The sequence below is a fragment of the Colossoma macropomum genome, unplaced genomic scaffold (genome assembly GCF_904425465.1).
Source record: "Colossoma macropomum unplaced genomic scaffold, Colossoma_macropomum, whole genome shotgun sequence".
In the NCBI taxonomy this organism is placed as follows: Eukaryota; Metazoa; Chordata; class Actinopteri; order Characiformes; family Serrasalmidae; genus Colossoma; species Colossoma macropomum.
The window spans coordinates 1,316,757-1,334,121 of NW_023495007.1; the positions used below are offsets into that span (position 1 = coordinate 1,316,757).

The window sequence follows — 17,365 nt, forward strand, 5'->3', positions numbered from 1 at the left end:
ATCTAGCAGGAGTGGGACTAAAAATTCAGTCCTGTGCAAACCTCTATCTCAGGCTACAGCTGACTTCCCAGTATAAGCTTAGAGACTGCAGAACGTCTGTTTTATGGAAATGAGCCTCAGTGACGGCATTTTAAAACCCTTTCATTCAGCTTGACAGACAGCATAACATGCCAACATGGCAGCACTATTCAGTAAAATTCACAGTGGTGGCTTGTGTGTTTACACTAAGAATGAATGGCACAGAAATGCTGTAGTAGTATCGAGTCACTGCTCAGTTCTAGTCAGGTCCATTCTGCATCACTGTCACAGAGTACAGTCCTTGCACTAATCATCAAGTGCTTAAGTCTGTGATGGTGAGCCTCGCTACCTGACACACTAAAAGATTTAATGCACTGTTTGAAACACAGAACAACCAGCCAGCGAGGATAACTACACATCATCCTGCTGAACAACTACTTAGTCTAACCATAAGAAAGGTTAGAACAATCCTTTCAAGAGTTGATGCATGGAAAAGTCACTGGCCCTGACAACATATCCGGCTGGGTTCTCAAGGGATTGTCCTTATGCATTGTGCATTAAAATATTTTTAAAATAGACACCAAAGCTGCAAATCTGTAAATGTTTTATTTTAGCATTTGAAGTGTTTTCTTTGGGAACAACAAGAATTTACTAAATTACAAATAATATACTACAATTAGCACTGAGCAATAAATAAATTCGTAAGATTTCTACTTTGAGATTTCATTATCACTTTTGAAGTACTCCTTTGGATAGTAACTTTATTATAAGCTCATTCTTGATATACAGCTTTTTCAATCATTTTAGAATCATTTACAGCTGTTTATCGACCTGGACCCATCTTTATTCACTACACATTCTTTGAAATCTATGAAGTACAGTACTAAGATCATATTACAGTAATTGTACTTGCAACAAAATTATTATTGAAATGTTACTAAAAACTTACATACATACAACCATACATATATACATGCATACATACATACATACTTATATAACGGTGTGTGTGTGTGTGTCTGGCACTACTTGGTGCCATCCTGCCTCTGAACACTGCTGGTGAAGTAAGTTTGTATTACACTGCTGACAGCCATCATAATCCTGCATTCTGTACCGATTGATTATTTATTATGCCAACTTAATTTATGAGAGAATCCATAAGTGCACTTTTTAATTTCTCATGGGTGTCCTTAGAGTTATTAATACAATGCACATTCCTTAACCACCACTCTCACTTAAAAAATTACATCACATTACATCAATCCAAGTACCCATTAGGCCCCTCCCCTGAAACCCCCTCTGACATCACACTGAGCATGAAGTTTCTGTGGATCATCAAGCTAACAGTGATGTACATTGACTTTCCTATGTTGGGTAAAATACTACTCATGGCACCACTAGTTTAAAATCTTACATTTGAAACTTGTGATCTGCTTTGCTTAGTATGTTTCAGTAAGTCCTCCAGCAAATACTTCAACTTGAAGCTTCACTCTTAATACTGCAAGAGGTTTTAGTATAGTATGCTTAACTTAAACTGACAAATTCAGCTTACAATCTCTTATGTTTTATGGACACTACTCATAATGCATTATGTTAATCCATAATGCATAATAAGCAAAAAGTAATGTATTTATTATAAATATTTAAATATAAACATATAATAATATATAAAAAGCTTGCTGATCACTGTGAAAATTTCAGGGTGAGCGCAAAAGCACACTCAGAACACAACTCAGATAGGTAAGCACTTGATGATTGGTGTCATCGGAGTAACAGTCACGGCCACTTTAAGTATATTCCAATTCATATGTTTTCTCAATTAGTATAATGGTTCTACACTCACCACCCTTAAAAATGATGGTTCTTCAAGGGTTCTTTAGCAAAGAAAATGGTTCTATGTAGAACCATGAACACTCAAAGAACAGTTTGCATGATTAAAGGATTGTTTGCATTGTTAAATAGTTCTTCAGATTGGAGAATGGTCCTATGTATAACATTTTTTTAGAAAGGGTTCTATACAGCTTGTAACAATAGAAGAACCTTTTTTTGGTGATATATAGAACCCTTTTCAAAAAGGTTCTATATAAAACCATCTACAACACATTCTCCATCAATCTGAAGAACACTTTCACAATTCAAAGAACCCTTTCAGAATGCAAGGTGTTCTTTAAGTGTTAATGGTTCTTTATTGATCCATTTTCTTTAAGAAGGTACACTTGAAAAAACATCTGATTTTGTTGACATTCCAGGATTCACTTGCATTTTATGCAAATCTTCATTTTGGACATGACAACACTGCTGGAATAGTCAGCATCAGTTACACTGTATGCGTAACCATCATAATCCTGCATTCTGTCCTGATTTATCATTTATTATACCAATTTAATTAATAAGAGAATCCTTTACTGCTTTTTGTAATTCACTGCAAAGGTATTCCAGATTAGCATACTACCTTGTCCATAGAGATTTGTGTTTTTTGGAGGTGTGCTTTTGAAGATGACGTAAACATATGTCAGTTATAAATGTTTGATCTCTCTTGAAATTCTGCTCCAAAAGGTTTTGTCCCACTGCAGAAGGTCTTGAGAGAAACCATTGTAGATGAGTTTTTAATATCCTGCATTCTTCTTTCATAGGTGTTGATTAGTTATACAGAAATTGTCATTCGCTATTGATTCATTTTGTATGTTAAAAATTCTCTTACTCATTTTTATTTACTTTTATGTTTTGATGATTTTTAATGTGATGATCTGTTTGAAGGGTCTATAACTGTTCTTACATTTTATTTAAGACCAGTCTACTGACATGACTTCCGTAGTCTCCTTTGAGAATGCTACATTCGTTCGCCCTCCAACTTTTTACATCAGTGGATTGTACAACATGGCATATGCGAAGTATTACTATATGTTTTTGTGCTTTGTGTACGCTGTGACTGTTTTAGGAAATTCTTTTATAATAGGCACTATATATCTGGCACGAACTCTGCACACAGCAAAGTATATAGCTGTCTTCAACCTGGCCTTGTCTGATCTGTGTGGAAGCTCTGCGGTTATTCCTAAGTATGCAGACATGTTTCTGCGCGAGAACCAGTACATACCTTATGAAGACTGTCTGACAAGCATGTTCTTTGTTTTTCTTTGTATTACCCTGCAGTCCTATACTCTGCTTACTTTGTCGTTTGACAGAGTAATTGCTATATGTTTTCCTCTGAGGTATCATGCTATTGTCACCAAAACCACAATGACTCTGATCATTGGTGTTATATGGCTTTTCTCTATATCTTTTGTCATTGTTCGTATAGCTCTGATTACCAGACTGTCCTTCTGTAGATCCACCACAGTTGACAGCTATTTCTGTGATCATGGTCCCATCTTCAGACTGGCCTGTAATGATAATTCTCCTAATTACATGGTGTCTTATTTCAATATTGCTATTGTGCTTTGCCTTCCATTGATACTAATAGCTGTCTCATATGTTTGTATTGCTTTTGCATTGCTTAAGATCTCACATGGTGCTGAGCGATTTAAAGCTATGAAAACCTGCACTTCCCACCTCATTTTAGTGGCCATGTTTTATCTCCCAATATTCAGTGTTTATATTACTGCTCTTACAACATACATTCATCCAAATACTAGGATAATTAACTCAGTCCTAACACAAACAATTCCACCCATGTTAAACCCCATCATATATACTCTGAAGACAGAGGAGGTATTGCAGTCTATTAAAGTACTCTACAAACGAATCAAGGTGAACTTTGCAATGGAGGATCCTGTGAAAAGCACTGAGAAGAATTAAAATGATATAATAAGTATAGTTTGGCTTTCTGGTATAAAGTAGAGAATCATTCATTGTTGTTTGCATTCAATTAAAAGGCTTAAATTCCTCCCTTCAGGCTTCCATTATCCTACTCCTTTAAATATTAATGAAATAGCCCAATGAACTTTTCAATTAATGTCTGTAAACTGCTTAAATAATTATAAAACAAACAAAAAAAAATCTTACAAAAATGTTTTGAACCTGCATGGTTGTTTTTCATGTTTACCGCTATGTAGCCATTGTTTTCATCAATACAAACAGATAAAACAAACATAGATGGAGCAGGTGCCAAGGCAGGAAACACATAAAAAAATTAATCACTAAGATAATGCTAATTTCTGTATGTCTACATGTCAGGGAATTTTCTGGTGTGTTAGCCAGTGATGGTGTATATTCACATTTTATGTCATTCTTCTACCTTAATCACAGATGTTTAATTTGATGAAAAATATTTCAAGATGTTTCATTTGATAAATGTTTGATGTTATATGTAAACAGTGTCAAAGTTTAAAAATGCAGCATTTATAGTCTACATATTGAAATAAAGCTGCACAAACTATTTTGTGATCTCATGAAAACCAATGCATTTACATATATGTGCCTGTTCAGCTTACAGCAAGTTAGCCTTTCACTTACACTTACACTGAAGTTATAAGCAGTGTTTCACCCCAGACTGCTTTTTGAATGAGTGCAGTCAATTATAAAACAAACCATTTACATACATCAGACTTAAAGGCACAACAACAAAAAAAAATCCCTTTTAATTGTAAGTGACAGAGAGGTTGAAAAATGTAAAAATGTAAAAATCACGGATAAAATAACTATGACTGTTGTTCAGTAAATAAAATCACACAAATGTAATAAGTGTACATCTGGGGAAAGGATAAAACAGCTGTTCATTGATTTTAGTAAAACAGCTGTTCATTGATTTTAGTTCAGCATTTAATAGTTATCCCCTCAAGATTTGTTTCACTTCTGAAAACCACCGTCTGTGAAAACAGTTTGTCGCTGCATCCATAAATGCAAGTTAAAACTCTAAAACGCAAAGAAGAAACCATACATAAACAGGATCTAGAAATGCTGCCACCTTCTCTGGGCCTGAGCTCATTTAAAATGGACTGAGGGGAAGTGGAAAAGTGTCCTGTGGTCTGACAAATCAACATTTGAAATTCTTTTTGGAAATCATTGTGGATTTTGGAAATCATCACTGTGTCCTCCGGGCTAAAGACCACTCAGCTTATAATCAGTGCACAGTACAAAAGCCAGTATTCATGAAAAAACATGGTATAGGGGTGCATTAGTGCACATGGCATGGGTGACGTGCACATCTGTGAAGGCGCCATTAATGCTGAACGATATATACATGTTTTGTCAGACGACGTATTTTTGCGGGAAGGCATTGATTATTTCAGCAAGACAATGTCAAACCACATTCTGTACGCATTACAATAGCATGGCTCCATATTAAAAGAGTCAAGGTGCTAAAGTGGCCTGCCTGCAGTCCAGACCTGTCACCCAGTGAAACATTTGCTGCATTATGAAATGAAAAATACGACAAAGGACACGTTGAACTGTTGAGCAGCTGAAATCCTGTATCAAACAAGAATGGGCAAACATTTCACTTTCAAAACTACAGCAGTTGGTCTCCTTAGTTCCCAAACACTTACAGAGTGTTATTAAAAGAAGAGGTGATGAAACACAGTGGTAAACATGCCCCCGTCCCAACTTTTTTGGAACGTGTTGTTGGCATCAATTCAAAATGGGCCTATATTTTTCTGAAACCAATAAAATATCTCAGTTTCAACATTTGCTATGTTGTCTTTGTAGTATTTTCCTTTAAAAATACAGTTTAAATGATTTTTTCAGACAGCAAATACCCTCCCAGTTTTCTTTGGCCCACTTGCCATAAGGATTGATGGCACTTAGAGGTCCACTCATGGTTGTCAGATCAGGGCCACATAGACACCAGTGTAATTTTATAAACCAAAAATTAAACGCACAACTGCACCTAACCTGGATTGCAAATTAAGCATAAGTGGCCCGGATTTGTGAACAGTTCACACTGGAATTGTCCCAGAAAAAGCTGCTAAGTGGCTACTGATTACTGATACTGATTGTTTCCCCCCATGCAAAATTTGTATCCTAGTCCTGTGGTCATTCTAACTATTCTAACCTTTGATGAAGGACCAGAGAAGGCGTGCTCAACCATGGTCCTGTTGGGCTATAGTTTTATAATAATATCCTGTCATTAGTGGTCCTATGATGGTCCCTTTTCATCCAAATTATGTTTGATAACAGATGAGTGCAGTCACAATTTAGGTGTGCACAATGTACTGGCATAAAAAGCATTGCACTATAACAGACATGTAAACATTTCCGCTTAAATGCCAACATAATCTCTGAGCAGGGCCAAATAAAACAGCTAAACATTAATAAAGTCCTCTAAAAAGGTCAGGTGTACCAACCAAGTTCTTTGGGATGAGTTTTCTCCAGGCTTCGTTCAGGTATGAACTTTCTTGTGGTTTCTATTTGGTCATTCTGAAGGAAACAGGAATATACCATTAAAATGAATCCCTACACAAATGCTACATGTTATTGTTCACATAGGGTTCACTTATGTTACTGATCAGAGTGCAACTAAACTCTCCATGGATTTTGATAGTCCCTTAGTTCAATGACAAACATCAACAAGAGTATTTTGTGAAAATACACTCGATACATTTCTTGTTCGAACCTCCGAACTAACTCCAGTGGCAATGCTGCATCCTTTTAAAAATAAATGTAAATAGCTCAGTTTCTAGGTAATTAGGTACACCTTCTTTGCATGTACACTTAACGCACACTTCATCACATAAACCCACCATAGTCATACTCTGCTACAAGATATAGCTGTATAATATCAGTCACCCCCAACCCCATCTGTCAATGGAAAAGATCACCATGCGTTTATATTGTTGAGTAAAGGCAACTGGTGTTTTCAATTCATAATAATTGAAAAAATAAATTAAATTAAATTAAAATGGAGATACGAGGCTTTGTCCCTGTAGTGACAATATGTTTGGTGGACCTTATAAAATAAAAGAGTATAAATACAGCTCCACTTCAGCCGTCCAGTTTCAGATGCTGCAAAAACTATTGTAAAGGTAATAATGCCAATTCCTAACCAAAAATTACTGTACAGTAACTCCTGGCAAGTTCACAGTTTAGGCCCTTCATGACGAAATAAAATAAACATATAACATAAAACCACAACAAAGCAAAAACAAGCAAACTAGCAGCATTAAATACAAACCCAATTTAAAAAACTGGGAAAATATGTGAAATGCCAATAAAACGAGAAAGTATTTGATATTTTATCTTTTCTTTTTGGGGGGAATTGTATTTTTTTTTGTGAATATATGCTCATTGCTCATTCTAATTATGATACATGCAACACGCTCCAAAAAAGTTGGGATGGGAGCATGTTTACCACTGTATTACATCACCTTTCCTTTTAATAGCATTTAATAATCATTTGGGGACTAAAAACACCAGCTGATCCAGTTTTAAAAGCGGTTTTGTCATTCTCTGTGCAAGTCTTTAGTTGTTCAACTGTACAGGGCCTTTAAGTGCCATATTTTGCCCTTTATAATGTTCTATGCTTTCCCAATGAGAGACAGACAGGTCAGTATAGCACCAGCACTGTCTGATTACACAGCCATGCTGTTGTAACACATGCTGGATGTTTCTTGGTGTTGTCATGTTGAAATAAGCATGGATGTCCCTGAAAAACACAGCGCCTAAAAGGCAGCATATGTTTCCCCACAATCTGTTTGGTGTTAATGGTGCTTTCACAGATGTACATGTTACCCACTGTTTTCTGTCTTTACTCGCATTTCACATTATGTCCAAATGCTCTGGATTTATGTTTGTATATACATTTGCCTTTAAACCATCATACAAACCAGTTATGTTAATTTGCGTTGTAGCTATTATATGACATGATGTGACCATTTGAAAGATCATTTCATTTTTTTTTTAAACAATAGAACAAGGTCGTGTGTTATCGCGAGTAACATCATGCCTGTGATTTGGTTGCAGTAGATCATCACAGCCATGATGTTATTTGCAGTAACACCTGACCTTGAGTGTCCTGTTGCCTTTATACAAAATAAAGAATTAAAATAAATCAAAGAAGCCCTGAGGGTCATACCGAATATGCTTTAATACTTACAACACTTTCCGCCACAAAGTAACCCCACAACAAATGAGTTGCTGCAATGCAACGGTAACAGTTCCTGAGCCCTGCCCTGTGTGCCGTCCAGGATAACTGCCGGCACTGTAAGGCTCATCTTTTGTGGTATGAGTAGATCAGCAATATGCAGCTCTTTAATGGCCCTGTTCCAGCTGCACAGGAGAATTACATTTTTAAGTATAAATAAAATAATCCTCCTTTGCGATAAAATAAAGCTCTGCTGATTGTTCTAACATAGTTTTAACAATAAATTAACAAATAAACACTGGAGTTAATGTATACCTGCTAATTTACCCTTCAACACGTATAATCACTCCAGCTGGTTTCCTGATATATTTAATCCACAGTAAGAAACTGTCAAACACTAAAAAGTTGTGATGCTGGTCAGTATCTTTCTTGTACTGCCGCTCTGTAATGGCACTGAATGCTGTCCAGCAGCAATGTTGACCGCCCTAAAATGGCGGCGCTGTTGACATGCCTGGCTGGATCCAACGCGGCATCTAGGTATGTATATCTATGGTGCTAAACCCAAGGTACTGTGCTAGGCCCGAGCTAACGTGCTAACACGCTAAACGTGAACTTATGCACAAGTTAAAGTGCTAACAAGCTAACCAGAAGCTAACCCGCTAGCTAACATGCTAACCGCGAACTAACCCACTAGCTAATGTGCTAACACGCTAACGCCGAGCTAACCCGCATGCTAGCGCACTAACCGCGAACTAACCCGCTAACGTGCTAACCATAGATATACATACCTAGATGCCGCGTTGGGTCCCGTCAGGCACGTCAACAGCGCTGCCATTTTAGGGCGGTCAACATCGCTGCTGGACTGCATTCAGTACCATCACAGAGCCGCAGTTTAATTAAGATACTGTCCAAAATTATACTATTTAAAGAATATCGCACTCAAAAAGGATAGGATTATATAACGGAGGGAACGCAGCGATCTACACTCATGTTTGTGTGATGCGTAATGTTTGTGTGATGTTTATGTGTAGATGGCCGTGTGGTTGTTGAAGCTCAGAGAACCTGTTGATGTGACTGTTTTTCCTTCGGTTTTATATTAAGCTTATTTCATTTAATAGTCTATACAGGGGCTCTTAACTTGATGTATTAGTTATTTATTTACAATGGTGATATTGCTTTGTAGCTACGTAAACTAACGTTAGCACATTACACAAAGCTGAAATTAGTTTCTTATTTGCCAGCTTCTTGTTCGAATTTCCACCTTAAATGATGCCTCAGCCAGCATCCTGTTTGAATTTTCCCGTTCTACCTTAAAAGGTGCAGCTTCAGGCGCCAAAAAGTGACTGCTGCACTATTTAAGGTGGAACAGGAAAACTTGAAGAAGAAGCTGGCACATAATAAGGCAACTTCAGCTTCGTCCTTCTTACTGTGTTTTGGGGGGTTTATGTGGATTTTTATGTGGATTAAGATTAGATGTGTTTCACACATTGACGGATTTGCTGGTGTGTGTGTGTGTCGGTTTTTAATGTCAGATGCAGACTGAATACTTTTCTGCTGGTCCAGATGGCTAATTAGCATGATCAGTTATTAAAGAAATAAAAGCTACCGAGAGCAGCCTGCGCAGCCTAGATTAATCTATGTCTGTGGATTGTAACAAAACAAATTTGGTGAAAATCGGTTGAGTAATAAGGAAGGTATGGCCGATTTAATTCTGAGAACTCATCATTTCTCAGTACAAGTGAATTTGTTCACAAGCGGACCTTGACCGCTCCAACATGGTGGACGCGCAGACATATCGCCTCAGATAGAGAACAACAGACAACGCGGCATCTAGATGATATGTATATCTATGGTGCAAACGCAACAACAGTAACAGACTTGCACTATTTAGCTAAAGGTACACAAAAAGCATAAAACTAAAAAGTTAATGTTAACTTAGAAACAAAGAAATTGCTGCATTTCACTGTTTCTACCACAGAAGATTACATTACTAACAAATAATAATCTTGCAATACCTACATTGTAATGCAAGATATACTGCAGAGACAGTTACCTGTTTAGCTGCTTGACAGAAAAGAGGGAATGAAAAAACCCACTGTCTTTTTACCTCCAGCGTTGTGATGTCACTTTCTGTTCATGCAAGCGTACCTGAGCAGACAGAAAAGCAGAGCTGTTGACACATTTATTAAATCACTTTAACCTGACTAATTTTCACTCAGAGTTAGACTTACATCAGTTCCATGCAAATAATACATTTTAAGCCAACAAACTCTTATATTTTAGTCAGTTAAACACAATTCAGATAATTAAACTTAACAATGTCCCAGTTTTATTTTTTGAAGTAAAAAAGAATGAGAACTTTTAAATGAGATCGCATCTTAACTTTGACGATAATGATAAAGAATGTACAGGATAGTGTTAAACAGAACTACATTTTTTTTACTTTTTAAAAATCTTGACCATATAGTCAGGATATTTCATATATATATATATATATATATATATATATATATATATATATATATATATATATATATTTTTTTTTTTACAGGTTACACAGATGTACATCTAAAATAACCAGGTGTAGCTGTAAATAGTTACTCATTTGGATTTCATCTTCTCTGACTATGTAAAATTATTGTACTGTTGAAAGAATTTAAATTAAAATGCTAATTAATTTAATTCCCATTGCAGTTAGAGGATATAAACCTGACACAGATCAACAGTTTTTAACAACAAAATATTAGTCAAGGCCTGTTGTTGTTGCAGTTTTCTTCTTTTTCTTCTTCTTCTTGTTCTTTTTCTTCTTCCTTTTTTTATTATTATGCTAGTATGTTAGCCTAAATGAATGCATTTATCTAAAGCCTTTTTAGAGCTGGATTAGTTTTACCTGAGGTGGTAATGTAATATGTTCAGCATTGTAATTTTTTGCAGGGGAGTAAGCAAGATTTCTCAGTTTAGGGACATAACTTAAGCTTGAATGTACATGCCAGCACAACACGCTCATGTTACAATTACGGAGACTTGAAAACACTAAAGACATTGCAGGTGCAGGCTTGATGTAATCACTTACATTCTCAGATAGCACATTTGATATGGCCCAAACCTGGGCCACATCCAGCATTTAGAAGTGGCCCACATACCACATGGAATGATGGCACAGGAGTGGGCCAGATGCGGTTGCCAGAACCCAGCCTGTTTGCTGCCATTACAGGGCCATATCTCAGCCACCCACCACTCAGAACCACTAGTACAAAAACCAGGCCATTACAACAACTGTCCCTGTTGGGTGGAAATGTTGCACAGTGCCATTAGGCTCAGGGAGTGATGGTGTTTCCCACTCTTGGATTACCAGCTGCAGACTGGTATGCTTTTGACAGGATTTGAACTTTGATTTCCTGATGAAGGAGCAAATGCTTAGCCCATTGCACTACTCAGGTATTATTGTTTACAAGCCTAATGTTTACTACACTGTGAAAAAGTAGTAGTATAATGTAAAATAAGTAATGTGCCTTACAGAAAAGTTTAAGTTCAGTGAACCTCAGATTTGTTGTTTAATGAACGCCAAATTTTATCATTGTAAACTAAATCTGAATTAAACTGGAAACTAGGATATGTAGTACTGTTCCTAGTACTGAGGCTGGTTGTGTTGAATTACCTGAAATTAGCATTTTAACCTGGCATTTCTGTATATTGAAATAACAAGTAAAATGTCACAAAAGCTAACACATTTTAGGTTGGATTTGTACAGTGTACTTTGCCATATATGGCCAAGATCTGAATGTAAATGCTCCCCCACAGTCCTGTTAATCCCTGTTTAAAACATAAATGATTGTCATGTAGCTTATGTCAGCCCTGGCAATGTTTGCCAGAAGTGGCCCAGATCTGTTTTGAGACATGTGGGTCATAAATCATTTTAGAATGTGGGCCACTTTTGGCTCACAATGAGTTTACCTGTGTCAGTGGTAGCAGCACTGCCATATCTGTGCCAGAGGTGGACCAGATCTTTTTTGGGACATGTGGGCCATATGAATTTTCTTACATGTGGGCCACTTTTGGCTCACATGCTGTTTGGCAGTAGGCAGCAGTGGCATATCTGTGCCAAAAGTGGACAAGATCTGTTTTGGGACATGTGGGCCATATGATTTTTTTTTATGTGTGGGCCACTTTTGGCTCACATGCTATTTGCCAGTAGGCAGCACTGCCATATCTGTGCCAGAGGTGGACGAGATCTGTTTTGGGACATGTCAGCCATATGAATTTTCTTATAGGTGGGCCCCCTTTGGCTCACATGCTGTTTGGCAGTAGGCAGCAGTGGCATATCTGTGCCAAGAGTGGACCAGATCTGTTTTGGGACATGTGGGCCATATGATTTTTTTATATGTGGGCCACTTTTGGCTCACATGCTATTTGCCAGTAGGCAGCACTGCCATATCTGTGCCAGAGGAGGACGAGATCTGTTTTGAGACTTGTAGATCAAATCCACGCTTTCAATATGTAGGCCACCTTTGGCTCACATGCAAGTTGCCAATGCCAACAGCGGACCAACAGTGCCATATCTGTGCCAGATGGCCCACATCCACACACTATCTGGGCTACCAATAAGTCTAACTTTAGTTTGCCTTTAATAAAAAATTTCTATGTAAGCAAAGGGGTTTGCCTTTATACATTTTGTTAGTATGTACTTGTTGAAGTCTGAGGGTTAGCTAGTTAAAGGCTGACAAGAAGCCATGTATATTTTTGGTTTTGTGTTGGTATATCTGTTTCTTCTCGTTTTATCTTTGTTGTGTTCACTGGTTTGCTGTGTTCCCTCTGAATAATTTTGTCAATAAAAGGGACACTGGTGGGACTTAAAACTCTGAGTTGTGGCTACCTCAGCACCTCCAGTTGACTACTCACACTGTACATCCCACAGTACTGGGGACAAGTGGCCCCTCTCTACAACACTTGGGAGTGGTGGGCTATCACCCTTACCACACACTGCTCACTCCCCCTCCCCTACATGATTCTACCTATAGACCACTATGATTGGAGGAAAGGAATAATAGGCTCTCACTCTACCCAGTGGTATTTTAGCTACTTCTCACTATTAAACTAGGTTTCATTACCACATGTATTCTCGGTACATTCCAAATAAACTATGAATATTAAGCAGAGTAGTGATACATATATGCATGCACTGAATCAGTTTTTTCCAAAGACACTTTATACATTTCTAAATTTCTGATCTTAACTTGTAATATTAATGGCTGGGATTATGATTTAACCCTGGACTACACATTGTTATTCTGATAGGCCTCTAACACTAGTCATCAATTTTACAAATATAATACTACACTAATAACATCAAAACAACAATAGCAGCAGCAGCAGTACCTTTTTAACCCAGGAGCATGGCACTGCCCAAGAGTTTCTTTGCATGGCCACAACTCCTAAGCTCCTCACAGCAGCATAGCCTGTGGCAGACACCACAATATGAGGAAAAAAAATAACCTTTTGATAGTGTGGATCCATACAAACTCCCAAATTAAGAGTGGACATATGATCTGAATATGTGGACATTACCACCTTTATCTTATATCATTTTTACGGGCTGCTTGAAGACATTGTTTCTGATAAGGGGAAGCAGTTCACATCACCTGTGTGGAAGGAAATTTGTAAACTGCTAAATATTAATGTCAGTCTCACGTCTAGATAATACCCACAGTCCAATAGGCAGGTAGAGAGATGTAATCGAGAAATCAGTTGATACCCATGTTTGTACTGTAGCAACAATCAAAACGAATGGAGGCGCTTCTTCCATTGCATTCCATTCCATTACCACCTACAATTACCCTCACACTGCTGCATCTCAGCATCTTTCCACATCTCCCTTCTGAAGTCTGCCTCCCCTGCAGGTGTTGTGCTGACCTCTAAAACTGAACCCCCCCCCACTGGAAGTGGATGTGCCCTGTTGAATTCTCATTGCCATGGTCACTGGAAATGGTATCTTGTGGATTGGGAAGGCTATGGCCCAGAGGAACATTGCTGGGATCCAGCGGATGATATTCTCGATCCCTCACTCGTTACCGATTTCCACAGGTCCCATCCAGATTGCCCGGCTCCTCGTCCCAGGGGGCATCCCCGTCACAGGCACTGCTGGAGAAACTGCCTTGGGGGAAGCCTTCATTACAGTGAAATAGGCAGATGGTAAGATGTATTCAAACCATATATGCTCTAATAATTTGTCAAGTCAGCAGATATTACTAGTTATGAATTACAATTTTTTTATCATATTACTACAATCTGTTGCTACACAAAAATTGAATAAACGTTTAGGATAGTTTTATTTCTGCTATGTCTCTTTATCAATGCCTCAGGCATTGTCTTGGTTAAAATTAAGTGGAGCCATGGAGTCAACAACAGTGGTAGGAGTCAAGAGTCGTAGTCGGCTTCAGAAAACCTATAGTTGTGCATGACTAACATTAGGTTTGTTGATCGGTAGTGGAAGTATCAATGCCTACCTCACCACGAAGCTGACATTTGCCAGCTTCTTATCTGAAGTTTCCATTACACCTTAAATGGAACGCCTATGAGGCGTTTGTGAAGAGTTACTTGGCTAATTCTAAACATGGTAAATCCACAAAATTATGTAGAAAGTGTCATTCCAATAAATGCATATGATTAAATCTATTTAAAAAAAAATGAGTTTAATGTTTTTCTGCATGTTCACTGTGATGCTTCCCATGTGCTGTTTGACTAGAGCTGTAGTTCAAATAATCTTCCTTTCCAGTCTTCTTTCATTCATTTTGCTCTGATCTTTGATGTCATGTAGTACAACAACAACAACAACAACATTTATTTGTATAGCACGTTTTACAACTAGTGTTGTCTCAAAGCAGCTTCACAGAAAAGCAGTTTATGGAAGGAAAGCAGTTTATCAAAAAAATAAAAAAATAAAATAAGAAAATAAAGAAAAATAAAAAGGAGTCCATGTATAGACGTGTAGTAGGTAGTAAGATTCATTCAACTCACTTGACCTGACTGATTTCTTATCATAGTAAAAAAATATGAATTTTGATTGGTTATCCCACAGACTATCAAGCTAGAAGCAAACTACAAACTAAAGTAGTGCACAGTGCTGCCATAACCATTCAGATGCCACCAAACCCTGTTCCCAATGTCTCTCTGCCCCACAGTCTTGGTCATGTCATTGGTCTAAATGACTTTATAAAGCATGCACATTATAAACGGCATCAGATTGGAGATGTGCAGGAGTACTAGCTGACAAGCTAGCTAGTTTAGTTATTCAACTATTCTAGAGCATCTTTACAAAATGTAAAAGTGCAGAGAAGTGTGGAACTATAAGGAATATAAAGTGTGCTCAAAATAATTATCAGTAAGGGAGCAACAGGTCTGTCATAAAAAAAGCCATGTGTACTCACTTGGGCACACTGACAAATAGCTAGCTATCTTCTACTATAGGCTATTTATTAATATGTAGTTAATCCGCCACCAGCAGAGATGATCTCCTCCTAAAAATTTCACATGAAACTTCATATGAAATTCCAAGATGGCGTCCGCTTCAGGTCCTGGAAATATGGTGCTTTTGTTTCTTGTAATCAGTTTTCTGAAACAATTGTGCCTAAGATGTGCATCAGAAACACTGGTGAACATGTCTGTTATCAAGACAAAACTGAATTTATGTGTAATAAAAGAGGGTGTTTACATGCAATTAATAATTTGATAACTGCAAAAAATCAGATATTGTCAGTTATCCAACGTGATTACATGTATCTGGGTAATCATATAATAGGAAAACCGTAAGTTTACATGAGTCATGAATCAAATTTCTGCCTTGCAACCAGCCAAAAAATGTACTTGGTTACAGAATCGCTCCAAAAGTGTTTTGTTGCCAACTTGTGGGTGCTGTGCTAGACGTGCTTGCTTATTTTCGGTACTGCACTCTGTTTTCCCACATGTGCAGACTGTGAAATCTGAAAGAAACCAGAGTGATGGTATACATGTGCTGAGAAATCTGATTACTGAGCTAAAATCCAGCTCTCTTTATTGGATTTCTTAGATTGAATCGGATTTCTATACTGAATACTGATTTAAGAAATCAGAGTATGCTGTTTACATGACCATTTAAATAATCAGATAACTGCAGAAATCTGATTATGGTCAGATTATTAAGTAAATGCAAACACACTTAATGATGGACTGTTGGAGGTTCTGCAGCTGCTCTGCAAGACAGCCTTGGAACTGCAGCACTGTCTGATGCTGGTGGCCAGGAGAGGAATCACCAGAAATTGTATGCCCGGAAGTAGAAGCTAAAGCTAGGCTAAAGGCTGTTCCTAGCAATCCGGCTCTACCATCTTTTCCCTCCAATGTCAGTTTTTTCAGCACTAATCTGAACCACCTCAGAATACAGCTAACCTTCCAGTGTTTGCTCCAGGACTGCTGTGTCTCTATTTTTACATGACTCAATAACAGAATTCCAAACGTGGTCATTCAGCTAACCGAACAAACAGCATAACCCAGTGCTATCTGAATTCCACCAGCACATTGATTTATTTATGGAGTGAACACAATGGACCTTTGATTACACAGACATCCACAGAACATTCAAGGCTTCTAACCATCCCCGCCTCAGCTGCTCAAACCACATCTCTGTTATGTTAATTCCAGCATACAAACCTCTGCATATGTATGACTGCCTTTAGGTCAGATGACAAAGCTAACCTGTCCAAGGATATCAGAAAGGCAAAATGCAACTATGCCAAAGATAATCCATATACACTTACTGAATAACAGAGGCACACGGTGTATTTGGCAGGGCATTACTGACAGCATGTCTGTGATTGTAATCGTGCTCAGGGGACGATCTCACCTGGACTGTCAACACCACCTGCATAGCCAAAAAAACCCAGCAGCGACTTTACTTCCTGCAAAGGATGATGAGAGCAAACTTCTGCCCTTGCATCCTCACTACTTTCTAGAGGGGAATGATAGAAAGCATCCTCACCAGCTGTCTCACTGTCTGGTATGGGAACTGCACTGTCTTAGAGCACAAGACCCTACAGCGGATAGTATGGACAGCTGAGAAGATGGTCATGGTCTATCCACCATGGACACCTCTCACCACTAGCGCAGCATCCACAAGGCCACCAGCATTGTGGATGACCTCTCCCACCCCTCGCATGGACTCCTCACGCTCCTGCCATCTGGCACCAGAGCATCTGTTCCACCACCACCAGACTTCCAAGAAGTGGCCGTATTACTGAACACATTGATACCCACCAACATCCGCCTGGACTATCCAAGGCTATTTCTAACATGCAGCATAGA

General features: G+C 38.1%; 1 protein-coding gene across 1 annotated transcript; it reads left to right on the forward strand.

Moving 5' to 3' along the window:
- The first annotated feature begins 2,820 nt into the window (after positions 1-2,820).
- On the forward strand, positions 2,821-10,768 carry LOC118800820 (olfactory receptor 1571-like). Its single transcript, XM_036560963.1, has 2 exons — positions 2,821-3,765; positions 10,730-10,768. The coding sequence occupies exons 1-2, from the start codon at positions 2,821-2,823 to the stop codon at positions 10,766-10,768; spliced, it is 984 nt and encodes a 327-aa protein (XP_036416856.1).
- Positions 10,769-17,365: the final 6,597 nt, after the last annotated feature.

What these genes read in the sequence shown, in the direction of transcription:
- LOC118800820 (XM_036560963.1), top strand. Translation starts at nt 2,821, where the DNA reads ATGACTTCCGTAGTCTCCTTTGAGAATGCTACATTCGTTCGCCCTCCA. An exon ending in TACTCTACAAACGAATCAAG is followed by an intron (nt 3,766 to 10,729) that starts GTGAACTTTGCA and finishes TTCCCATTGCAG; the next exon opens with TTAGAGGATATAAACCTGAC.